Source organism: Ovis aries, chromosome 25, assembly GCF_016772045.2.
Source record: "Ovis aries strain OAR_USU_Benz2616 breed Rambouillet chromosome 25, ARS-UI_Ramb_v3.0, whole genome shotgun sequence".
NCBI lineage: Eukaryota > Metazoa > Chordata > Mammalia > Artiodactyla > Bovidae > Ovis > Ovis aries.
The window spans coordinates 4,683,678-4,710,619 of record NC_056078.1 but is presented as its reverse complement, the minus strand read 5'-3'; the positions used below and the strand labels follow the sequence as shown (position 1 = coordinate 4,710,619).

Genomic DNA, 26,942 nt, shown 5'->3' with positions numbered 1-26,942 from the left:
TATTGAAACATAGAGATGGAGAATCCGGACTGGACACTGGTATTAGCAGTATTTTTCCTTACCTGCTAGGTCCTGGGTTTATCACGGCCCAGGCTTTTGGAAGCTGAGCTGCTTTCTGTTGGGGACAGTCTCCCCCTCCCCCAGTAGACTGGCTTCATCCCTCATCCTAATGCTCCAGCCCCTGAGCCCGCCGCCCTGCAGGAGAATCCAACAGGCAGCATGGGCTTTTTCTCCCGCTTCCTTCCCACACGGTGCGGCAGTAGTGCTCATGCCGCGCCTTTGTGTGGCTCAGTATCTTATGTGAGCTCTCACTTGGTCTCCAGGGCCTGTCTGAGGTGTGCAGAGCAGACTGAATCCCCATCACGCACATGTTACTAAGTCTCAGTGGATGCCTGGACGATTGAAAGGCCCGCAGTTGATCCTGTCCTCAGAAGTGGACACCGCTCTCTTCATCCTGAGCCCTTTGTACTGTCTTGCAGTGTACCCAGGGTCACAGGAGGTTGTAGGGGTATGAAAATAGATGCAAATGTAAGCCATTATTTTTCTAACCAGAGTAATTCCCAGTGTGTGAGAATGGAAGGCACCATCTTTGTGACTATTTGCTATAAAAAGCCATATGCTCTTTAAGTTAAACAATAGGCATTACTCATCTAACATTGATATCTGTTTCCATGTTTAAGTATCTTACTGTGAGACTTGAAGGAAAGGAAGCTGACGGTCACCTCTGCTTATGTGATAGAGTGATATGTTCTCTGTAACTTAAATATGCATTGATATTATGGGTGATTGTTTTTAAAATATTCTATTTATGGAGTTTAGGGCTTCCCAGATGGTGCTAGTGGTAAAGAATCCTCCTGCCAGTGCAGGAGACCCAAGAGACATGGGTTCGATCCCTGAGTTGGGGAGAGCCCCTGGAGTAGGAAATGGAAACACACTCCAATATTCTTGCCTGGAAGAATCCCATGGACAGAGGAGCCTGGCGGGCTACTGTCCATAGGGTCACAAGGAGTCAGACATGACCGAGCACACGGTGATGATTTATGGAACTTAAATTATATACACTTGGATTTACATATTTATGTATAGTTATGAAGTTTGGAGCTTTAGGAAGAAATGCAAAGAAGAAAGCAAAACCCAGCTATTAGCCTACCTGTAATAGAGGCTCACTATAATAGTATGGGGACTTATCCGGTGGCGCTAGAGGTAAAGAACCTGCCTGCTAATGTAGGAGATAGATGCAGTTTTGATCCCTGGGTTGGGAAGATCCCCTGGAGTAGGAAATGGCAACCCGCTCCAGTACTCTTGCTTGGAAAATTACATGGGCAGCGGAGCCTGGCAGGCTGCAGGCCACATGGTCTCGAAGGGTCGGACATGACTGAAGCAACTTAGCATGCGCTGGTGGCTCAGTGGTAAAGAATCTGCCTGCGATGCAGGAGATTCGGGTTCAAGGCCTGGGTCGGGAAGGTCCCCTGGAGAAGAGAATGGCTGACCCACTCCAGTATTCTTGCCTGGGAAATCCCATGGACAGAGGAGCCTGGCAGGCTGCAGTCCATGCGGTCACAAAAGAGTTGGACATGGCTTAGCAACTAAACAACAGAATTTCAGTATAATATGGGGGTGTTTCTTTGCAGTATTTCTATGTCTGTAGGTTTTTAACACAAAGGTTTGTATTTGACCCCTTTCACATACTATGATATTGTAAATCCCCAAAGCCATCCTTGTTCTTCAGAAATTTGGGGGTTGTGTAATATTTCGTTGTACCATATTAACTGTATTTACCCCTGAAACTTCCCTGGTGGCTCAGACGGTAAAGCATCTGTCTACAGTGCAGGAGACCTGGGTCCGATTCCTGGGTCGGGACGATCCCCTGGAGAAGGAAATGGCAACCCACTCCAGTACTCTTGCCTGGAAAATCGCATGGACAGAGGAGCCTGGTAGGCTACAGTCCATGGGGCCGCAAAGAGTCGGACACGACTGAGCAACTTCACTTTCTTTCACTTTTCACTGACTGATAGGCGTCCCAGGTGGCTCAGTGGTAAAGACTCCACCTGCCCGTGCAGGAGACACAGAAGATGTGGGTTCAGTCCCTGGGTCGGGAAGATCACGTGGAGAAGGAAGTGGCAACTAACTCCAGTATTCTTGCCTGGCAAATTCCGTGAGCAGAGAAGCTGGAGGGCCATGGTCCATAGGGTCGCAAAGAGTGGGACAAAACTTAGTGACTGGGCGTGCACGCACACACTGGCTGGTAAACGTGTGTCGTCATTTTCGGTCTTAAAGTTCTGGCGTGAGTATCTTTCTGTGCAAGTTTTCTCCCACATCTCTCACTTCTCAGGTAGATTTTCCAGGTGACGAGCATGAGTCAGATGTATCGTGCACTTGTCTTTATTGGTGTTCGGAGAGGGTGCCTTCTGCAGATAGTGTCAGAAGTGGCGTCCTGTTGTTTTAGCTGCATTTCTCCCATTGCGTGTGCATTTCTCACCCAGCTAAGAAGCTTCTTGAGGATTAAGAAGCTCTGTCATTCATGTTTAATGTTCCTCCAGGCCCCCCAGCATCCAGTCCAGGGCCCAATAAAACTGAATACATTTATTTACTGGAGTAACAAAAGGGTTTTTGTATCACACAATAAACCTCATAAAGCTGTTCAGCAAAACTCAGTATCCTGTAATTCAGATAAACGAGCTCAATGAGAAGATAGCTTGGAGACTGTGTGATTAGTGAATGGAGTTTGTTGTGTATTGGCTGCTAAAATTACTATTTCTGAAAAAATCAAATACTAGACTATTGTCTAGGTTGGTGCGGTTTTCTTTTCATGCCCTTTATGTTCAATTGAAAGGAAGCATCCTCAGATTGAATGGTTTTCTGGTCTACTTGTTGGGTTTTAACAAAGAACGCATTGAAGGTAGCTGCTTTGTACGTTTAGTTCAGTCTTCAGTAGTATTGATTGATTTTAGTTTTGTTGAGCGAGGTGAGACAGAACCTTTGCTCTACAAGAGTTTTCACTGTGGATTCATTAGAACATACCAGGAGTGAGAAGAATGTGAGAGGATTGCTTCTCTTTCAGGTAAACAATGGGAAAGATCCCTAAGTGTACTTTTTAAGGCTCCAGCCTCCCAGGTGTTTATTATAAAATGCGCAGGTCCCTGTCTTGGTCACCTAGTGTCATTAAACCTTCATTTAAAGAATCGAACAGATTATTTTCTATGATATTTAAATGCAGATAACAGAGGTACAGTCTAAATCACTTGGCACCAAGTAGGAATTCTTTTCTTCTTTCCCTGTGTTTCCCTAAGACACAAATGCCTCAGCTTAAATTATTAATTGGAATGTCTGATTTCCTACTGTGTCATCTGTAAATCAGGGGCCACATGACTGAAAAAATGCCATAACTAATCACCTCCTGAGGGAAAGAGGTGCAGAGCCATCTCTTTTTATCTCTTTCTGATTTAAAAGATTTAATGGGAAATAGTCAATACCCACAGCTGTTCATCTGTCTCCTTGGAAAAGTTCCATGATCAAAATATTCCATTTCAGAAAATGGTTCTTTGTTTATTCTCTCTTGACATACACATACATGGATGGAGGGACGGCTGAAAGTAGCTTACTCTACCAGGAGTGAGTTACTATTTTTTGTTGACACACTAGAAGTTTCCAACTCCAGAATAATCTTGTTGTAATATAGTTGTGAATCTTCCCAGATGGTAAAGAGTCTGCCTGCAATCCAGGAGACCTGTGTTCCGTCCCTGAGTCAGAAAGATCCCCTGGAGAAGGGAATGGCAACCCACTCCAGTGCTCTTGCCTGGAGAGTTCCATGGACAGAGGAGCCTGGTGGGCTTCAGTTGTGGTCCCTAAAATAATTTTTTAAGTATTTATTTATTATTTATTTGGCTGGTCCAGGTCTCAGTTGAGACACCCCAGAACCTTTGGTCTTTACTGTGGCATGCGAAATCTTTCATTGTGGCATGTGAACCCTTAGTTCTGGCATGTGGAATCTAGTTCCCTGACGAGGGATCCAGTGCAGGCCCCCTACACAGGGGATGTGGAGTCTTAGCTACTGGACCACCAGGGAAGTCCCCCTAAAATTGTTTTAATTAGAAGTTGTAGTTGGGAGGCAATTGACACATGACTGAAGATTGAGATCGTCTTCTGGAAGCTTCTGTTTGCCTCTTGGAGAATCAGCTTAGCTATTGAAGTTCAGTTTCTGCTTTGTGTTCTGTTAGTCTTTGCATGTAAATCTGTTAACAGTAGCTGTGTTGGGTTTATAAACATGACTGTGCTCTTTGGGGACAGTGATGTGTTGAACTCATTTTAGGTGCTTGATTTGCAGTCAGTTAGTTTATCAATTTGTCAGTAACTATTCATTCATACATAGATTGATTCTTCCAACTAATATTCTTTCAAACTTTGAATTTAGGAAACATAGAGAGAAGCACTTGGCATTTGGATCTTACTAAATCTTTAGGCTGATACTTTGATATCAAAGGATTATTCCCATTATACAGACAGGAAACTGAGGGTCAGAAAGGATAAGTCACTTTGCTGTGGTCTCAGCTAGCCTGTGGTAGAGCCTGGCTGCTTGCTGAGTATCACGTGCAAAGCAGTCTCTCTGCCTGCCCAGAACTGAGAGTCTAGAGGGGGTTCGTGACATGTGAGCAGGCTGGTATAAAATAGTGTGTGTGGTGCTAATGTAGGGTGAGAAAGGAGGCAGGCTGCTAGGGGAGCCTGCATTGAGATAGCTTTAGAACCAGCAGTAAAATTTGAGATTTCCAGAGAACTCATCTATGAACTGAGCTCTCACTTCTGACACCTGTTAGTAGAGTGGAGGGAAGAAGCCTTGCAGAGCGTTTGGGCAGGGGCCCCCCTGTGCAGATCCCCCTGAGCAAAGATAAACAAAGGGCAGCATGTGTGGGCCTGGGGTGGGGTTCGAGCAGCAGGCAAGGGGCTGGTTAGCTACTCATGGGCCAGACCCTGCATGACCTATGTTGGGGAATTACTGAAGCGTTTTAGGATAAGAGCGGTGGTGGCAGTTGAGACGGCTCTGTCTGTGTGGATTTGAGAACAGTCGGAAGGTCAAGCTACAGGTTGCAGTTTATACGTGGACTGTGAACGGAGGGCAGGGTGAGTCCCGACTGCTTGGCGTGGGCACGGGGGGCTGGCGGGCCATTCCTGAGCTGGACATGGGGCAGGGGGCAGTAGATGCTTAGGGGCTATGCTGGAGGGTGTGAGCTGTCACAGCTCAGAGTGGCCCTGTGGTCACGGAGACATCTTCAGGCTGTGCATAGATTTTAGAGTCCTCAGTGTACAAATTTGCATGAAGCTGCTAGAGTTGCACAAGAAAATGGACAGAATTAAAAGAGAAGGCAGCCTTGAATAATCCCTGAGGAGCATCAACTCTTGAAGAAAATCAGAGGAGGGGCCAGCCAAGAAACCAAAAAAAGAGAAGAATCCAGAATCATTGTGCCCTGATAGTGTCATGATAGTATGTTGAGTCAGTACTTTGGGGTGGTTTGATTTGCAGCCATTACAGTTTAGGTGGATGGATGAAGCTAATTATGAGTGCCAGCTAAGTGCCAGGCCCTAGTCAGTGGTGGACAGAGTGGGCCAGAACCCTACTCTGGTGGAGCATGTGACCACCAGAAAGTCACATAAGAGCACCACCTAAGAAACCTTTGGTTTGACCCTGTTATGGAGCACAGATTATTTTTTTTAATCATTAAAAGTCATTTTTATTGACTAAAGAATTTGAGGAATTAGAATAATTACAATTGATATAATCTTAGTAAAAGTGAAGTCGCTCAGTTGTGTCCGACTCTTTGCGACCCCGTGGACTGTAGCCCACCAGGCTCCTCTGGTCCATGGGATTCTCTGGGCAAGAATACTGGAGTGGGTTGCCATTTCCTTCTCCAGGGGAATCTTCCCGACCCAGGGATCGAACCCAGGTCTCCCGCATTGCAGGCAGACACTTTAACCTCTGAGCCACCAGGAATCTTATTGAAGCATAGTATATTTACAAAATTATGTTAGTTTCAGGTATATTGCATAGAGATTGAGTGTTTTTACAGATTATAATCTATTAAGCTTATTATAAAATAATGGCTGTAGTTCCCTCTATAGCCTTGTTTGTTAACTAGGACATAGTAGCTTGTATCTCATACCCCTGATGTGCCCCTCTCCCTTCCTCTTCTCTGTTGGTAACCGCTGGTTTGTTTTCTGTGTCTGTGAGTCTGCTTCTGTTTTGTTACGTACATTCATTTGCACTACTTTTTATTCCATTTTATATGTGGAACATGGATTCTGATTCAGCATCAGGCAGTCACAATACAGGGATCCAGAGGAGACTGAATCCTTCAGACACTTTTTTACTTTACTTTGATGAAGAAGTCCTTAACTACACCAAGGGCATTGCTTTTCTAGGGCCATCACTTGAGAAATTCTTCCAAACAGCAACATGGAGTGCTTCAAAAAGCCGTTTAACACCAGTGTGAAAAGTATCCCCTCCAAAAGAATTATTCTCCACAAATGTTACGAAGCCTCAGGAGATGAATTTTTCTCTTTTTTAATATTCTCATTTCCCCAAATATTTATCTTTTGTACCATCCCAATGTTTAATTCAGTGGAAAACAGTGGAAGCAGTGTCAGACTTTATCTTGGGGGGCTCCCAAATCACTGCAGATGGTGGCTGCAGCCATAAAATTAGGAGACACTTACTCCTTGGAAGAAAAGTTATGACCAACCTAGACAGCATATTAAAAAACAGAGACATTACTTTGCCAACAAAGGTCCATCTAGTCAAGGCCACGGTTTTTCCAGTAGTCATTTATGGATGTGAGACTTGGACTATAAAGAAAGCTGAGCGCAGAAAGATTGATGCTTTTAACTGTGGTGTTGGAGAAGACTCTTGAGAGTCCCTTGGACTGCAAGGAGATCCAACCAGTCCATCCTAAAGGAGATCAGTCCTGAATATTCATTTGAAGGACTGATGTTGAAGCTGAAACTCCAGTACTTTGGCCACCTGATGGGAAGAGCTGACTCATTTGAAAAGACCCTGATGCTGGGAAAGTTTGAAGGCGGGAGGAGAAGGGGTCAACAGAGGATGAGATGGTTGGATGGCATTGCTGACTCAATGGACATGAATTTGAGCAAGCTCGGGGAGTTAGTGATGGACAGGGAAACCTGGCATGCTGCAGTCCATGGGGTCGCAAAGAGTCGGACACAACTGAGTGACTGAACTGAACTGAATGTTTAATTCAAGATAAATGGCTAAGAATGAATTTTCATGTCCATGCGTGCTGTGGTTGCTAAGTTACTCAGTTGTGTCCGACTCTTTGTGACCCCATGGACTGCAGCCTGCCAGGCTCCTCTGTCCATAGAATTCTCCAGGCAAGAATATTGGAGTGGGCTGCCATGCCCTTCTCCAGGTCTACCAAAATATCGTTATTATGAACTGTCTGTATCCATTTATGATCATCATTATGGGATAGTAGCCCATCTGTCAGATTTTTTCATATCCTTGATGTTCGTGGTCTACTATGGTAAAGATTCAGGTTGGTGGATTGTTTTACAGCTGCTCAGTCATAACTTCATTGATAGCAGGCTGAATGTGCTTGAACATATGATCTCATGAGACATGTGCTTCAGGTGCCTGGACCTTGCGCATGAGCTCACCTCAGCTCTATCGTCTTCCTGGCCACAGAGAGGATGAACCTAGGGAACGTTTGTTCCTGTTTCTATTCCCTACTCAGATATCCATGTTAGTGTTAGAATCGGTAGAATATGAGTATGAAAGATGCATGTTTTTATGGTAGTTATATCTTATTATAAATCTGTTATATAATTTTAACCATTTTTCCCCCCTTGAATGAGGCTCGTAATTTGTGTATTTTGTGGTTTCCAATCCGTTTGCTGCAGGTGCAGTCCTGGCAAGTGGCTCAATTGTTAACTATAATATTGCTCTTGAAGACTCACTCACGTCTCACGGAAAACTTGGGAAAACATTCTATTTAAACACAGCTATGCTTAAACGTCACATTTTCTCCATTTCTGTCCTTGAAGAATTATTACCAAGACCATTAGAATGAGAACACCTTGGTCCTTCTGGCTCTGAAATTCTTTAGTTTCTCTGAGTGGCCTTTTGCTGGGTCTTCAGCACTTCCTCTCAAGACTACCCCACCACCTGTGAAGTCAGACAGCTTCGCATGTAGATTTTAAAATGCTCACAGAGTACTGGTTACACCTTCTGATTTTTTTTTTCCCCCATCAAGAGCAAAATCCATAGAGCTTAATGTAGTGTAAGAATAATTGCAAACTATTAGGGGAGGATGTCCTTGACATTAGAAACGCACTCAAGGAAAGGGAGAGCACTGTCTGGAGAAACAGGGTCAGGAGAGGGGTAAGTTCATTAAGTGATGGCAGAAGTCAGAAGAAATGGGTTGGCTTCTTTGTTATCTGAGAAGTAAGAAGCCGCAGTTTCTGCTGAGATGCTGGGGCAAGAAGGCCTTTCAGCAGCTGCTACGGGGAATGGACAGGGGATGACAAGGACAGGACCGACCTTGATAATTCGTTTGTATTCCACACTAGTGTCACAGACTCAACACCCCCTGCACGACTTTGGGTAAAGAGAGTTCTGTGCTTTGGGGGTTGCATTTTCCCAATTCTGAAGTGATGCCGGCCTGTAACTGTGTGCTCTCTGCTTTGTCTGGAGGCCAGTCAGAGCCCTCTCATTTCTGCAGGCTACTGTTTCAAGACTCTTTTCTGAAATGTCATCCTTTTCCTATCCCTTCCATCACTTTGGGAATCATGAGCAGTCAGCCGCATGGCACGCTGCCCTACTCCTGACATACATTGTAGATGTGAGCACAGAGGATTATAAATATCTGATCAGTACAAAGGACAGAGTTGCGTACAGGTGTTTGCAGGATGCGTCCTGGATTGCACCTTCATGCTTTCAGGTACTTGCTACTAAGAGTGAGAATCCCTGTCTTTTAGAAACGTCTCAACCGCATGCTGTATGAAAACAGGAAGAAGGTTAGAACTAGGGAAAGAGCTAAAAACAATGAGAAACAGAGAGGTCTTACGTTTCAGGCTCCTGTAGGCCGGGCAGCTTGGTCCGGGGCCCTTCCTTGCACTCTGTGGGGTGCAGGCCTCGCAGGGCTGGCCCGCTGGGGTAGGGCGCCCTATGCCTGTGCACACGCTTGTGCCCGGCTCTGCCTCCCTCTCACCCAGAGTCTAAAATCCAGATTCTGGATTGCTCCAGGGGTCACCGCAGCTCATGCTTCGGCTTTTCACTCTCTCCATTATTTTCTCTCTGTGCTTCGCGCCCTTCAGTGCCTTTGCCCTTCCAGCTGTCTTGACATCTGCTTTTCAAAGACACTGGTTTCAATTCTTCCCCATGAACCACAGTACTTTTTTAAATTACGTGATATAACTATTTCTAACTTATCTTACTGAAAAACAAATGCTGTCATTGTTTTCGGGTGTTTTATTTTTATCACAATGTTAAACAATAAGAGTATTTTAGTGACACTTTTAAAAGAAAGGTGCCCTCTATAATTCTGTCATTAGAGATTCTTTTGGGGAGCTACGGCAAGCTGGAAAATGTGGCCAGGACTACGAGCTGGCAGGAAGGGACTTGCAGGCGTTCTGCTGCAGCTTTAGATTAAGTGTATTGCTCAGTGACTGTCAAGAACTGTTTGACTTTGAGCACTTTGAGTTGTCAGTGGCAAACATAAAATGTGTTGTGTGTACTGTGTGTGTGCTCGGTCACTCAGTTGTGTCCAACTGTTTGCCACGCCATGGACTTACCCACTGGGCTCCTCTGTCTGTGGAATTCTCCAGGCAAGAATACTGGAGTGGGTTGCCATTTCCTTCTCCAGGGGATCTTCCCAGCTGAGGGATTGAACCTATGTTTCCTGCATTACAGGCGGGTTCTTTACCACTGAGCCGCTAGGGAAACCCAAATGGGAGAATAAAGGGGTAGGCATATTTCTGTCCTCTTCAGCGGTAATCACGTTGTTTAAATTTTCCATTCTTGGATCAGTTTAGGGAGTTTGTATTTTGCCAGGAAATCTTAGTTTCTTCTCTGTTTCTAAATTTGTTACTGTAGAGTTGTTTGTGGTATAATGCTTTTTCATTTGGTTTTATTTCACTTAGACATGTGTGTGTGATCGTGTCCCCTCTCTTATTTCCAAACTTGTGTAAGATTATTCTTTCTTTCCCTTATTTCAGCTTTGGGAAGGAGTATATCCATTCTCTTACTCTTCAAAAAAAGCTTGGGGGAGAATGGATATATGTATATGTATGGCTGAGTCCCTTCGATGTTCATCCGAAACTACCACAACATTGTTAATTGGCTGGACCCCAATACAAAATGTTTTTGGTGTTAAAAAAATTAAAATTAAAAAGAATGTTAAAAAAAAATCCCCCTTTGGGATGTGTCTGTTTTTTCTATCCCCATCCCATTAATTTCAACTTTTATCTTTTTTCTTTTTTTTTTGTTTTTGAGTATTTTTTTTTCTTTTTTTTAGTTTTTTCTTTTTTTAATTTTAAAATCTTTAATTCTTACATGCGTTCCCAAACATGAACCCCCCCTCCCACCTCCCTCCCCATAACATCTCTGTGGGTCATCCCCATGCACCAGCCCCAAGCATGCTGTATCCTGCGTCAGACATAGACTGGCGATTTGATTCCTACATGATAGTATACATGTTAGAATGCCATTCTCCCAAATCATCCCACCCTCTCCCTCTCCCTCTGAGTCCAAGAGTCCGATCTTTTTTCATACCTTCTCTTCTGGTTTCTTTTGGTGCATTTTGTTGTTGTCGAGGTGGTGAGCACTTAGTCCCTGATTGTCTTTCTAGAAACCTCACAGTTCGGAGCTTGGAACTGGATCCTTAGTAGGGCATGGCTCTTTCTTCTGCAGCAGGGATACAGATTAGTAGTGAATAATGAAAAGGGGTGTCACATTAATGCCTCGAGAGTTCGCATAGCTCTGTGCCAACCATTAGACGTCATTCTTACCCTTTCAGATTGTGTTGAGTGTTCAGTAAGCCTCGGACTTATCAATAGAGTGTACACATCACATAGAGGCCTGCTACAGTGAATCAGACACCATTTCAGCAGAGAGCTAACAGGCCAGAAGTTGTTTTCTTTCATTTCTCAGTTGTCATTTTTTCAGTTTCCAGGAAAGGACTTGGTGATAATCTAAATTATAGAGGGCATAACTATAATTCAGAATCATCTGTGGTTCTTTGAAATTTAATACTTACAAGTGAAATAGATAAGATGCTTTCAGCTCTGGTCCCTCTCTGAGCACTCTGGGCAGATCCTGGTCTGCTGAGTCCAGGGAAGCATCTGTCTGCTCACTCCCCCTCGGTTTCCTCATTCTAGGATATCATTATTCCCTCAGTTATGAAGCTGCCCTGGGTGCAGACAGCATGTTGTCATGCCCACTCTAACTTATTATCATTTTTCTCCGATGGAGAAGAAAACAAGCTGCCATCATAATATCTGCTGTTTCTGGAGATCACCACATGGTCATCAGAAAGTCATTAAGAACTCATTGGAGTGAGTCCTTACACTGTTGAGCTATTCGGAATTTTAACATTACTCCTAACTGAACTGCAGTTGTTTTTTATGCTTTGGTGAAGGCTGAGGGAAAGCAGCTAGCTATATTATGCCTTTATTCTCATCATTGTTTTCAGAAGAAGTAAAATCATTCTTAGAAGTAAAATCATTCTTTTTTTTAAATTCCTTATCCAGCAGCAAGATGCCTTGACAGCCGTGAGTTCAGGAAATATGTAATACCTGGAAAATATTTTTGTTTAATTAAAAACAGAATAAATTGAAAAATTATTTATAATTAAAGCAGAGGGTTGATGAGGTCAAGTTTTCTACTGGCCACAAAGGTGAATCATGTTTTAAATCTCTAAGCTTCTGTTTTCCCCTACACATTTGTCAAGTTGCTATTGGCATAATGAACTAGAAAACTGTACTTGTTTAGGCACCAGATTTTCTTTTTCCTTAACATTTTATTTTATATTGCAGTATAGTCGATTAACAATGTTGTGATAGTTTCAGATGGGCAGCAAATATCGTTTTCGCAGAGAACTATCAGGCCAGAAGTTGTTTTCTTTCATTTCTCAGTTGTCATTTCTTCTGTTTCTAGGAACAGATTTGATGATAATCTAAGTTATAGAGAAAATAATACATGTATTTCAGTACATATATTACATACACGCCATATATATACATGTATCCATTCTCCCCTAAACTCCCCGCCCATCCATGCTGTCCCTCGACACTGAGCAGAGTTCTCTGTGCTATACAGTAGATTAAGAATCTGACACCAGATTCTTAGAAACTCCTCACTGTCAGGAGGGTCTCTGTGAATTCCTATCTGTTTGCAAGAAAACATTCTGAAAACTCATTGTTAATGCCTGATACTGACCTTTTTGCTGTTGGACATTTTGAGTTTACCTGTTTCAGTTTAAGAATACTCAAACAATTGCATTACTGTTGTATTACTCTTGTAACTAATTGAAATGTTGCTTGGTTAACTGAGGTAAGCCCAGCTACGTCATTAGATAATGTTGATATGGAGATGAAGGGCATAGCTCCTGGCTTAGGCGAGCTTCCAGTTCACTGGTGGAGGAGACTGCTAGGTAAACCAGAAGCGTATGAGAGAAACTGCTGTGGTAGTGTGGATGAGGGTGTTATGGAAACACAGAGGAAGCACGCTTTGCTCAGACGTGGACCCGTGGTGGGAGGGTGCTGCTTGATTGTGTGATGTAAATGCTAGGCTGCCAAGTAGAGTGAGAGGGCAGAGCGTTTGGAGAAAAGAGGAGCATGATGTGGAACCATGAAACTTCCTGACAGTTTGGGGGGAACTGGAGAGAAGGGCCGGTAAGAAGCTGTATGGGGAATGTGTTGAACTTGAGCTGCAGTGATTGTTAATGGCTATTTTCTGTTTTCTTAATTCAGGTGAAGGAAACACTCCAGGCCAGTTGTCTTAAGGGATGCTGTTGGAAAGGACGGAGGTGTACAAAGTTATCACAGACTGAGAAGCAAGTTGGTTTTGGGGGAACCATACTCTAAGGATGTTGTTTGCTTTTGGTTAACAAGAGGAAATACAACTCTAGAAGAAGCCTTTGTAAATAACAATGTGATTAGATTTACAGCAGTCTTTCTGGTGAGACTTGGAGCTCCTTGCCTTGGCAGACATGAGTGACCCCAGACAGTCACAAGAAGAAAAGCACAAGCTCGGCAGAGCCTCTTCAAAGTTCAAGGATCCTCCCAGAATCATGCAGTCAGATGATTATTTTGCTCGAAAATTTAAAGCCATCAATGGCAACATGGGACCCACCACCTCTTTAACTGCCTCCAGTTCCATTGAGAGTGGTGGTCCAGCTAATGGTACCCCAGCCGTGCCCAAGATGGGTGTGAGAGCAAGGGTGTCTGAGTGGCCTCCTAAAAAGGACTGCTCCAAGGAGCTGACCTGCAAGACCTTGTGGGAAAGCCGGTCCCAGACCAGCTATGAAAGTGTCGCATCCATTATACACAATGGGCAAAATGATGGGAGCGATGGCCAACAGGAGGAGCCGCTCGATCTGGACTTCGTGGAGGCAAAGTATCCCATCGGGGACATCTTTGTGCACTCCCCGCAAAGAGGACTGCACCCCATAAGACAGAGAAGCAATAGTGATGTTACCATCAGCGACATCGACGCGGAAGACGTCTTAGACCAAAATGCAGTGAACCCCAATACAGGGGCTGCCCTGCACAGGGAGTACGGAAGCACATCTTCCATCGACCGGCAGGGCTTGTCGGGGGAGAACTTTTTTGCTATGCTTCGAGGGTATCGGCTGGAGAACTGTGAGCACAAGGCCACGGCCCCTTTCGGGTTCCCCGAGTTCTTCCCCTGCGACCCAGCGATCTCCCCCAGCCTTCACGCCGCAGCACAGATTTCTAGAGGCGAGTTCGTGCGCATCTCAGGATTAGACTATGTGGACAGCGCCCTCCTCCTGGGGAGAGACAGGGACAAGCCTTTCAAACGGAGGCTGAAGTCAGAGTCGGTGGAAACGTCCCTCTTCCGCAAGCTGCGGGCCGTGAAAAGCGAACATGAGGCGTTCAAGTTCACCTGCGAGCTGGAAGACGGGCGTCTTGAGAGGGGGGTCCGCCCTTGGAACTGCCAGCGCTGTTTTGCACACTATGATGTCCAGAGCATCTTGTTCAATATCAACGAGGCCATGGCCACGAGGGCGAACGTGGGCAAGAGGAAGAACATCACCACCGGGGCCTCGGCGGCATCCCAAACTCAGATGCCAGCCGGCCCGCCGGGTAGCTGCGACTCCCCGCTGGGGAGCAAGGAGGACCTCAACTCCAAAGAGAACCTCGATGCCGATGAGGGTGATGGCAAGAGCAACGACCTGGTCCTCAGCTGCCCTTACTTCCGGAACGAGACGGGCGGGGAAGGCGACCGGAGGATCGCCCTGTCCAGGGCCAGCTCGTCGGCCTCCAGCTCTGGGGAGAGCTGCTCCTTCGAGTCTTCGCTCAGCTCCCACTGCACCAACGCAGGCGTGTCCGTCCTGGAGGTGCCCAGGGAGAGCCAGCCCGTGCACAGGGAGAAGGTGAAGCGCTACGTCATTGAGCACATCGACCTGGGGGCCTACTACTACCGCAAGTTTTTCTACGGCAAAGGTAAGGACACAGCCCTGGGTGTCCCGGGGGCCCTCCCTGGGGCCACTTGCGACGTGCGACTTTGCGTCAGATCACCGCCATCATGGTGTCTGAGGCCGTTGTCCACTGGGCTTGACCTTGTTCTGTATCGTGGGGCCTCCACCGTTGTTGGACTGATCCTTCTTTATTAAAAAAAAAAAAAAAAAATTTTAAAACCTTTCGGCCACACTGTGCAGCACGCTGGATCTTAGTTCCCCAACCAGGAATTAAACCAGTGCCCCCTGCAGTGGAAGCTCAGAAGTCCTAACCACAGTCCCGAGGTCTCGTCTGCCTCTTTTGTGACCCCATGGACTGTAGCCCTCCAGGCTCCTCTGTCCATGGGACTTCCCAGGCAAGAACACTGGAGTGGGCTCTCATTTCCTTCTCCAGGGCGTCTTCCTGACCCAGGGATCGAACCTGCGTCTCCTGCATCGGCAGGTGGGTTCTTGATCAGCTGAGCCACCAGGGAAGCCCCCTGGCCTCTTGACTGTCAGGGAATTCCCTTATCTCTTCTGTAGAGACCCCCAGTTCCCTTCCTTCACTGATCCCTGGTCCCTGATATGGAAACACCTACTCTTTCCTTCTCTCGGCCAATTTGTGAGCATCACAGACGTCAGACTCCATTTGGGTTTACTCTGTTTAGGGTGTCTTCATTGATGAAGTCTGTTGCTCTTGCATCCTCTGAATAGTCTTTTCTTCTGTGAACAATGAATAATTCTTGTCCTTTTCCTCTAGTTTTTTCTGCATTTTTCCCCTGTACCTTGGCTTCATCTTTTAAATTTTATGTCTTCACAGCTCCTACTGCATCGCTGTGCATATTGGAAGTGTTAAGCAAATCTTGTTGAAAGAATGTATGAATGTATAAATTAGTAGGACAGGCAGATTTAGGTTTCTTGTGTTTTTACAAATAGGCTTAAACGTTCAGATACAAATAATTCTCTGCGGTTGTTATTTTAGAAGTTCTTTAAGTACATGTGATATATGACAGTTGATGTTTACTTTGGTTTGTATGTCCTTGAAGGATACATCCCTCAGAAGTCATGTAGTTGAGGCCTTCCCTGGTTGTCCAGTGGTTAGCGCTCCATGTTTCCAGTGCTAGGGGCATGGGTTCAATCCCTGGTCGGGGCATTAAAATACCAGGTGATATTTTAGGATGTGTGGCACGGCCAAAAAAAAAAAAAAAGTACAGGAAATTATGTGATTCAGTCTTCAGCCTTTCAGTGTGTCCTCAATTATTCCAGAGACATGAGAATCCACTGTGTGTCAGAGACCTACAGAGAAACGTACGTACTTGCACGCAAGTAAAACGTGGAATGAAGCACCCAGGGACTCTCACCCCACCTTCTTAGTGGGTGTGACTGCCTTCCTTTCCCCTTCCTTCACGACACACTCTTTCGGGCTTCTTTTTTCTGAACGAGATTCCCCTGCCAGCCCCTCCACCCTGACATTCCCCTTAGAGCGCTGAGGTGGTGGAGGTGGCCCAGCCAGCTGGGGGAGGCTGTCCTCCTGTTCCTTTGTGAGTAAACCATTCTGCCACTGGCATGGATAAGTTTGAGCTGACTGCGCTCTGAATTTGTTTAGTATTGCTTGTCTGCAGTCTGACTCCAGCTGTTTGGGGTTAGGTCAGTAAGTACTCACGGCCTGCATCTCATTTGCATTCCTTATCACATCTTAGTTTAGCAAGTCTGCAGGATGTGTACAGAGTAAAGAGCCGACGTTTTCTGCACCCAGGGTTACCACCGTCTCATCCATTTAATGTCCTGAGGATCTGTTCCATGAGATGATTTAACTCTGACCTCAGAAGGTCACTTCATCCACACAGTCCCTGGAGCCTTCTTAGGGACTACACGCTTACATTTATTAAATGAATAAATGAATTATTAAATGAATAAGTTTCCCCCACTTTTGCATCAATCTAAATTTAACCAATCATCCATAATCACAATATTATGAAGTCATATAAATTAATGAAGTGAATGTAATGTTGATAAGCACCCATAGCTAAGTAAGCAGACACTGGAATGGTGGCTGGTCATATACTTTGAGTTGTTCTTGTACTGACGACGTGGTGTGACTGAAATAATTTTCTCAACATGTTGGTTCCCCGGCTATGTCCCCTGCACTCCCATCTCAGCCCTGGTCCCTCAGTATCACCAATGTGAGCTGTTGCCTTAGAGCCAGTGAATTCACAGAACCCAGGACCTTCTCTTTAGTCTATGCAAGAAATAAATCATGGCCCTCAGGGGCAGTGCGTTATAAAACTCTGCTCATGGATGCTCTCGAGGTAGAAGTATGGTTGTTTTGGGAAAGGAATAACAGACTGGTTCTAAATAGGAAAAGGAGTACACCAAGGGTGTATATTGTCACCCTGCTTATTTAACTTATATGCAGAGTACATCATGAGAAACACTGGGCTGGAAGAAGTACAAGCTGGAATCAAGATTGCTGGGAGAAATATCAATAACCTCAGATATGCAGATGACACCACCCTTATGGCAGAAAGTGAAGAGGAACTAAAAGCCTCTTGATCAAAGTGAAAGAGGAGAGTGAAAAAGTTGGCTTAAAGCTCAACATTCAGAAAACGAAGATCATGGCATCAGGTCCCATCACTTCATGGGAAATAGATGGGGAAACAGTGGAAACAGTGGCAGACTTTATTTTGTTGGGCTCCAAAATCACTGCAGATGGTGATTGCAGCCGTGAAATTAAAAGACGCTTACTTCTTGGAAGGAAAGTTATGACCAACCTAGATAACATATTCAAAAGCAGAGACATTACTTTGCCAACAAAGGTCCATCTAGTCAAGGCTATGGTTTTTCCAGTAGTCATGTATGGATGTGAGAGTTGGACTGTGAAGAAAGCTGAGCGCTGAAGAATTGATGCTTTTGAACTGTGGTGTTGGAGAAGACTCTTGAGAGTCCCTTGGACTGCAAGGAGATCCAACCAGTCCATTCTGAAGGAGATCAGCCCTGGGTGTTCTTTGGAAGGACTGATGCTAAAGCTGAAACTCCAGTACTTTGGCCACCTCATGCAAAGAGTTGACTCATTGGAAAAGACTCTGATGCTGGGAGGGATTGGGGGCAGGAGGAGAAGGGGACGACAGAGGATGAGATGGCTGGATGGCATCACTGACTCAATGGACATGAGTCTGAGTGAACTCCAGGAGTTGGTGATGGACAGGGAGGCCTGGCGTGCTGCGATTCATGGGGTCACAAAGAGTCGGACATGATTGAGTGACTGAACTGAACTGAACCATGGAGAAATAGACTTCCTGCTTAAGATCATTTTTTTTTTAATTGATGAAGCTGTCAATGCTAGTGATAAAATAGTCTCTTAGAGTTATTACACCCTGAAATCCTTAAGCAGTGAGTCATGCTGGCAAATTGAGCTTAATAAGTAGTTTTTGTGATTCACCCTTTAAAACATCAGGATGTAAAAAAAGGATATACATGTGTTCATGTATGATGCATATTTATACAGATACTTACTGCTGGCATCTCATTTGCATTCCTTTGCATATCTTAGTGTAGTAAGTCTACAGAGTGTATACAGAATAAAAAGCCAAGGTGTTCTGCACCCAAGGTTGCCGCCCCCTGATCCATTTAATGTCCTTAGGGTCTATTCCAAGAGATGATTTACGTTTGCCAGATTCTCTTGATCCTCTAGCTGCTTTTTGTAGTTTTTCTCTTGAACTCTTTCTGTAACTTCCTGATGATTAGAAAGAGCTGTCTGTGAGTGGCTTATTTTCTCCACTTTTTCTGACTTGCTCCTGAGGATTTTCTTGGACTTTAGAAATGACACCATTAAACTTGGTGGATTTGAGTGTGAGATAAAACATAAAAAAGAAAAAAATCTGAGCACAGAAGACCTGTGGGTGAGTTGTAGGTCAGCATAGACGTGTGGTTTGAAAGCTCGGGGTTGCTGGGCTCCCCCTGGGTCTGCGAATGAGCCAGACAGCTAAATCCTAGCCTGCTCAGCAAAGCCTGTGCAATGAGGGAGCCGGGCAGCCACCGCCGAGGCCCTTCCTCTCCTGCACTGCGGTCCGTACTGGGAGCCCTGGCTGTTTGCAGCTAATGGGACCTGGGGCCGGGAGGGAGCAGGAGGAGACAGAAGCAGCCTGCCCAGCCCTGCTGCTCAGCGCGCTCATGTAGCCATGGACGTCCTCCTATATTTAGCTCTTTCCTGTGGGCCCATGTGACTTCAAAATGCAGTCAGCTCCAATAGTAGCTGCTGATGCTCTGGCTGGTCTCTCTGTCCAGCCATTAAGGACTAAAGACAGAGGTAGCAGCTTGGGTCTCTGGTGGCCAGGTGGCTAAGGCTTCCTCTGTGCGGGAATGGAGCCAGGCTTTTTCCAAGGACCACATGCTTAAAAGCATGTGTCTGCCAGATAAAGTGCAATGATTGAATTAATGATTTCCCCTCATTTTTGCATCAAGCCAGATTCATACCAGCTTCAACCGTTGGAATAACCCCCAACATGTCACACGTTGGAGGAACAGCATTGTTCAGGAGCAGGGGCCCTGGGCAGACTGGCCCAGATAGGGAGGGTGTCTTTGCAGGTAGCTTTTTTCTTTCCCCTTTCTCTTTTCCCTTCGCTCAGTTGTTCTCTTTGGAAGAGGGCTGTCACAGAATCTTTTGACACTTTCCAAAATGCCTTTTATTTCCTTCATGATTCTTCATTGTTCTCTGTGAAACTTCATTTTCAAAAGAATGACATGGCTCCCAGTCTCTGGGAGAGGTTTAAAGACCCCATCTCTAACAAGGCGGTGGACTCTCTACTGGGCAGTTAACGTGAAATGGCTGTGTTTTGTGCCGACGTGTATTCCTGTGACACAGAGTCACCGAATGGCTTTGCAAAAGGATTTAGGTAGGGGAGTGTCCTGCCGTGGTGCCCTGTGGGCAGCATTGCTTGTCTAGGCAAATCCGTCTGTAGCCTTCAGTGAAGCAGCTTTTTGAAAGAGCATGGGGATTGTAGCCAGCCTGGTGAATGCTCCCTAATGTCCCTTCCTTCTACTGGCGCTGACCGTGTTGCTTTGGGCTAGGCTGCTGTTTGCATCATGGAACACTAGTGAACTTATGGTTTCCTTCTGGGAGCTAAGGCCCCCTGGATGGAGGGAGATTCCTGCTGTGGACTTGGTGGGGGAACTCCTTTTAGCTTTCTTTTTTTTTTTTTTTACTTATACATCCAAAAGTTTTATTTAGTATTCACAACTTAAAATTTTATTTGGTTTTCTGTGCTTTCAAAATTTTTTTTTTACTTTATTTTACTTTACAATACTGTATTGGTTTTGCCATACATCAACATGAATCCGCTGTGGGTGTACATGAGTTCCCATAATGAGGTACCATTTCACACCAGTCAGAATGGCTGCGATCCAAAAGTCTACAAGCAATAAATGCTGGAGAGGGTGTGGGGAAAAGAGAACCCTACTGTTGGTGGGAATGTAAACTAGTACAGCCACTATGGAGAACAGTGTGGAGATTCCTTAAAAAACTGGAAATAGAACTGCCTTATGACCCAGCAATCCCACTGCTGGGCATACACACCGAGGAAACTGGAATTGAAAGAGACACATGTACCCCAATGTTCATCGCAGCATTGTTTATAATAGCTAGGACTTGGAAGCAACCTAGATGTCCATCAGCAGATGGATGGATAAGAAAGCTGTGGTACATATGCACAATGGAGCATTACTCAGCCGTTAAAAAGAACACATTTGAATCGGTTCCCTTTAGCTTTCCTTGGAACACAGCAGACCCCTGGGGGCTTTGAGCCATGTAGCACCGCTAGAGAGCAACTGGCTGTCCCCAGTGCGGCTGGAGCCGCAGCCACTCGCTCAGCACACAGGCTGTGGGCTCTGTGTGTCCTGTGCTGTTTAGGTGGTTGTGTACCTGAGAGTTGCTCATGAGTTCTAAAGCTGTCCAAAGCCTTAATTTAGCTCACACACACAAGAATGACTCCAGAAGGTGAAATAAGTCACTTCGGGGTGAACAGAGGTCAAATAGAAGGATAAAGCCGCACTTCTTTGATGACTCAGGAGTGAAGTGAAAAATGATGGAATTGTGTCTGAGCCTTTGGGAGCATTGTCTTGGGAGGGCCCCGTGTCTGCTTTGGGAACGTGTGTTTCTATGAATGTGGGGTAAAATACTATGATTGACAATATTTATTCTTTTTTTTTTGGTGGGGGAGGTTGTTGTTGTTGTTGTTCAGTCACTAAGTCGTGTCTGCCTCTCTGCGACCCCATGGACTGCAGCACAGCAGGCTTCCTGTCCTTCACTGTCTCCCGTAGTTTGCTCAGATTCCTGTCCATTGGATCAGTGATAGCATCTCACCGTCTCACCCTCTGCTGCCTCCTCCTCCCTCCTCTGCCTTCAGTCTTTCCAGCATCAGGTGTTTTACAGTGAGTTGTCTCTTGGCATCAGGCGCCCAAAGTATTGGAGCTTCAGCTTCAGCATCAGTCCTTCCAATGAATATTCAGGGTTGATTTCCTTTAGGATTGACTGGTTTGATTTCCTTGCAGTCCAAGGGACTCTCAAGAGTCTTCTCCAGTACCACAATTTGAAAGCATCAATTCTTGGGGTGCTCAGCCTTTTTTATGGTCCAACTCTCACATCTATACACAGAAAAACCATAGCTTTGATTGTACGGACCTTTGTCAGCAAAGTGATATCTTTGCTTTTTAATATGCTTTTTTGGTTTATAATTTTTAAATGGCATATAAATGTTGTATGATCATTGTGGGAAAATAAGAAGAGGTAGAGAAGCAAAGGAAAAAGAAAGAAAACTACTCTAGTCTGTGAGAGAGAATTCCCGGGAACAGTTCCTCTTTATCCTGCTAGGCCTTTTCTTTTGCAGATAAACACATATAAATATAACCTTCTCCATTGGGTGCTGTGGAGCTTGCCTTGGGTGCCCATGCTTCCTTCATGGACACTTTTGTCATTGTGTACAGAGCTCATTAGCATGCTAAGAGTCATGGTCAGTGATTTATCCCCCGTGGGTGCATGGGGAGATGCCAGGTGTTTGCTAGCCATGCCCTGGGCAGAAGAGTTAATGACTGTATTTGCTTTACTTTAAACAAAAAAGACCTATGAACTTGACAGGAGCACAGAAATAGACATTTATGTCTTACATCTATAAAGCTACTCGTGTAAAATATATTGATGAATATTCATTTTAGTAATAGATCTTTATTTGAAAAGCAAGTTATTATAAAAATGTTTACATTTTATAAAATTTGGAAAATTATAAAAATTGAAGTCATAGCCTTCCCCTTCTCCACTTAAATGTGGGCTGTGCTCACTCACCTGCAAAGGACAGAGTGTGGGAAGAGGGGACAAGTCTGGCAAACACTGCCCCAGCAGGTGATCCAGGTCAGCATCAACAGCAGTAAACCGTGTGGGCGGTTATACCCTTGATGTGATGGGAGTGGCATTTCTGTGATCTTCCTCTCCAAACACATAACCTCAGTCAGTTTAGGGAAAAACATTAAACAGATCCCAGCTGAGGTACATTCTAGAAAAATCCCTGCCCAGTACTTCTCAAAACTGCCAAGGTCATGAAAAAAGGGGAGTCTGAGAAACCGTTACTCTAGAGGAGCCTGGAGAGATAGGGTGACAGTGTCACGTGGCGTCCTAAGTAGGGTCCTCAAGCAGGAAGAGGACATTAGGTAAACAGTACGAAAATCTGAGCAAACTGTGGGCTTCAGCTGATAATGACGTATCACTATTGGTTCATTAATTGAACAAATAAACCAATGTATAGAAGATGTTAACAGCTTGAAAGCTGGGTGAGTGGTATAAGAGAACGCTCCCATCTTTGCAACTTTTTGTAAATCATAAAATTTTTTAATCGTCTACCCAATTAAAAAAAATTTTAAGTTATAAATTTACATGATATATTTACAATCAGAATCTTTAAAATAAGAAAGAAAAAACAAATATGATTCTTGAGTACCAACCCTACAGGTTGGTTTTGTTACTTTATCCAACTCCCGTTAGGATTCTGCAAACTGCTGACTCCGCTGTTTAAAATAGAGTGAAAACTAACAAGCTGTCAGTTTTGTACAGCCCTTCCTGTACATACTTGCCATGAGTATCTTTCTCAAATTTGAGAGGCAGGAGGATTGTCAAGCTGTAGGATTTCCTGTTTCTGCTATCTGAATTGAAACGCACAAGACATCCCCTTTCAATCTCCCCCACCCCTTGAAACCTTCAGGTTAAGCTGAGGGACTCTTTGGGATGTCCTTGGTGCTGTAGCCCCCATACCTTTACTGAACTCTCTGAAGGAGGCATTTGTGCCCTGCTCATTTTTTTCTTATGATTTTTGGTGACAAGTGCAATGAAAGAAGTATGTATCTTGTAGAAGTCCTTCGTGAGGAGCTGGGTGGGTTTACAGGGCAGACTCTGTAGTGAATGAGCTCTTAGTTGTCCTCATTTTCTCCCCTCTTCCTGGTTCTTAGGGGTCCTAGTGTTTATAGTTCTACCATGTGCTCCTGAATATCACAGAGAACTTCTTCGGTTTCCCCTTCCCATCTTAGATTTACAAGAGTTCTTAGGAGTAGGCAGATAGATTGGAATTCTTTTCAAAAAGGTTGGAACTTGCCAGAAAACAGTGTTTAGCTGTTTCCAAGTAGACCAGGTATCCAACAAAAGCCGTATCCATACAACAATGTAGGGTATTTCCTGGCTTTTCCCAAGTCCATTGCTGCCCGTTGTGGAGTCCAAGGTCATACAGCTTACTGCACGACAGGCTAACAAATCGAGACAAGTTGTTAGGGCAAGGAATAGTGACTTTATTCAGAAAACCAGCGGGTTGAGAAGACAGCCTAGTGTCCTAAAGATCCATCTTAACTAGAGTTGGAATTCAGGGTGTTCTAATACTGAAAGGTGAGGGAGGGGTGTTTGGCTGTTGTAAACTTGTTGGTGGGAATCCTTTGTCCTTGCACCGTCCGGGTTTGTCAGATCGTGACATTCCTGTAACCCTCCAACAAGATAAATGTTATTCTCTCTAATTGCGAAATGAATGGGGAAGTGTTGTATCGTCAAACGTCAGAGCCTTGAGCATGGGCTGTCCTGTGTATGTCCGGCTGTAGGCAACATTGTTTACTTGTAGCAAAAGCAGTAGGGTACAAAGGTTTAAGTAAAAGAAACAGTTCCAATATGAAGTCAGATTAAGGAAATGGCAACCCACTCCAGTATTCTTAGAGAATCCCATGGACAGAGGAGCTTGGTAGGCTACAGTCCACGAGGTCACAAAGAGTCGGACACGACTGAGTGACTTCACGTTCACTATCACACCTTAAGATACCAGCTCTTCAGCTCTGAAGGCCCTTCCTATGTCTGGCCCAGCCCTGCCCAGCGGGTCTGTCATACCTCCAGCTGATTTTTAAGTTCACTGATTTTTAAAACTACGCTTACCCTGATCTATGTGAATTTACCCTTTTCTCTGATGGCAGTCTTTGTCATTGATGTTTTAACTGAAGAGTCATACTTGTTTTGTACGTCTGCCGAATGAGCACATAGTAAGAAAGGATTCTTCTAGAATATGTGTGACTGCTCACTTGCCCCTCTTGCTATCAGCTGATGGTTCTGTGGCAGTGGGGTTCTTTTTTCCAGTGGGCAGAGATGTCTGTCCACTCTGGTAGCTGGGGCCTGTGACTGTGCTGTATCTTTTTTTAGAAGACTTCTTATTTTGTGTTGGGGTTTAGCCGATTAGCAGTGTTATGACAGTGTCAGGTGAACAGCAAAGGGATTCAGCCATAGATAGACGTGTATCCATCCTGCCCCAAACTCCCCTCCCTTCTAGGCAGCGAGTTGGCCTATCTTGATGGAAAGAGCGTAGACTGAAATCAGGCTCTTGGGTTTACATCCCAACTCAGTTTGGGGCAAATTCTTGAACTTCATTGTACCTCAGTTAATCATCTACAAAATGGGATCATTAAAAAAAATAATCTATAAAGAAAGGGCTTAGAGCAGTGCCTGTTACATTCTGTGCATTCTTGTCCTCCCAAGAGTTCTTAAATAAATGTATGAGACTTTCCTCTGAAAAGGAACTATTATCCCCACCTCTGGTACAGCAGTTAAAGGGCAGTCTTTTAATTGTTAAAAGATGGGGAAAAAGTAGAGAGAACCAGATGGGCGAGTGGGCCCCAGGGAAAGGTATCTGGTGAAGTCTGCCACTCCATTCCAAACACAGTCACTTGAGTTTCACTAATGTGGCAGTTGTGGGCATGAGGATAATTTTACATATGAAATGAACCCCATGCCTGAGCGATGCATGGCTGCATTTGCTTTGAATTTCATGCCTGGTGGCTTCTTTTTTTCCCCCCGTCTTCTGGTTTTATACAGTCACTGAGGAGAATTAATAGGGAATTGAACACTATTGTATTCATATGGGTGAACTGAGTACCACCTAACAATAATACTATTCTAAGACGCAAATTCCTCCTTTAGTGGACACAGTCAGCTCAGTTCTTCACTTCAGTGCCTGGCCAGCGCCTCCACAGAGTTCCCACTGAGGTCCAGAGGGGCTCTTAGCAAGGAGGAATCACCCAGCTACAGCCGGGATTCAGCCTGTGGGTTACGGTCATAGGGGTTCCCTGTGGCAGATGGGGTGGGGGGGCCGTGGCTGGAGAAACATGCATACTGTGCTGGGGAGGTCACAGTCCCCGCCCACTGCAGCGCCTTAGACCTGTACGCTGGTTCATCGTGTCCATCCTTTGGCCTCAGGCGTCTTCTCAGTCAGCTGCTGAGGAGTAACGCTCTCATATTTCTCTTGGATGAGGTACTAATACTCTAATATTTCTATCTAGCTTGACCAGTGTGGCAGTTAACTGGGAAAACTTCCTTGCATTTTGCTACTGGTGTGACAAGGAAGAATAAATCTGCCCCCATATTAGATTTGTTTCTTTTACTTTAACCTTCGCATACTATTGCTTTTGCTACGAATTAAGAATGGTGCCTAAAGCCTGGAATATACAGGAGAGTCCATTCTGGAGGTGCCGATCTTTAAGGGTATTATACTTTCTTATTCCTATGGAGATAAAAAGTTGCAGAAGAGAGAATAGCGTTTGTCTCACTGGAAGTCTGCAGGAACATCATGATCTGACCTATGTGGACGGCTGTAAGAACAAAGGATTCTGAACCCCGAGAAGCTTACAACTAACCGCACCTCTCCCTCACCTTGCATTTAAAAGTGCTTTTCTAAACCCCTTTGGGGGAGTTGAGGAATTTTTGAGCACAAGCCTCTCGTCTCCTTATGGCACTGCAGTAAACCTGTATCCCAAACTCAGAGTTTTGGATTGTTTGGCCGCACTGTGCTTAGGTCACATGAACTTATTTGTGGTAACACTGGTACAATAAAGTTGGAAATTAGGGTCTTTGGAACATTAGGTCTCAGAGTACCTGCTGCTGCTGCTGAGTCACTTCAGTCGTGTCCAACTCTGTGGACCCCATAGACAGCAGCCCACCAGGCTCCTCCGTCCCTGGGATTCTCCAGGCAAGAATGCTGGAGAACACTGCCATTTCCTTCTCCATCTAGTAACTTATTAAAACCCGCCTACCTGTATTTTTCTGGGCTCCAAAATCACTGCAGATGGTGACTGCAGCCATGAAATTAAAAGACGCTTACTCCTTGGAAGAAAAGTTATGACCAACCTACATAGCATATTCAAAAGCAGAGACATTACTTTGCCGACTAAGGTCCATCTAGTCAAGGCTATGGTTTTCCAGTAGTCATGTATGGATGTGAGAGTTGGACTGTGAAGCAAGCTAAGCGCCGAAGAATTGATGCTTTTGAACTGTGGTGTTGGAGAAGACTCCTGAGAGTCCCTTGGACTGCAAGGAGATCCAACCAGTCCATTCTGAAGGAGATCAGCCCTGGGTGTTCTTTGGAAGGAATGATGCTAAAGCTGAAACTCTAATACTTTGGCCACCTCATGCAAAGAGTTGACTCACTGGAAAAGCCTCTGATGCTGGGAGGGATTGGGGGCAGGAGGAGAAGGGGACAACAGAGGATGAGATGACTAGATGGCATCACCGACTCGATGGACATGAGTTTAACTCTGGGAGTTGGTGATGGACAGGGAGGCCTGGCGTGCTGCAATTCATGGGGTTGCAAAGAGTTGGACACAACCGAGCGACTGAACTGAATTGAACTGAACCCTGTATTTGTTCAGATCCAAAATTAATTTCATTCTTTGCCCCACTTAAAAAATTAAAGGACAGCTGGA

At 44.9% G+C, this 26,942-nt stretch overlaps 1 protein-coding gene across 23 annotated transcripts in view; it reads left to right on the top strand.

Moving 5' to 3' along the window:
- Positions 1–26,942, top strand: part of SIPA1L2 (signal induced proliferation associated 1 like 2) — a 247,224-nt gene that overhangs the window by 117,088 nt on the left and 103,194 nt on the right. For all 23 annotated transcript variants that reach the window (XM_042241105.2, XM_042241109.2, XM_042241104.1 and 20 more), the window contains one exon: positions 12,976–14,691. In XM_042241105.2, the coding sequence (XP_042097039.1) occupies positions 13,215–14,691 (1,477 nt within the window). In that variant the 5' untranslated portion in view covers positions 12,976–13,214. The remainder of the gene's footprint in view (positions 1–12,975; positions 14,692–26,942) is intronic.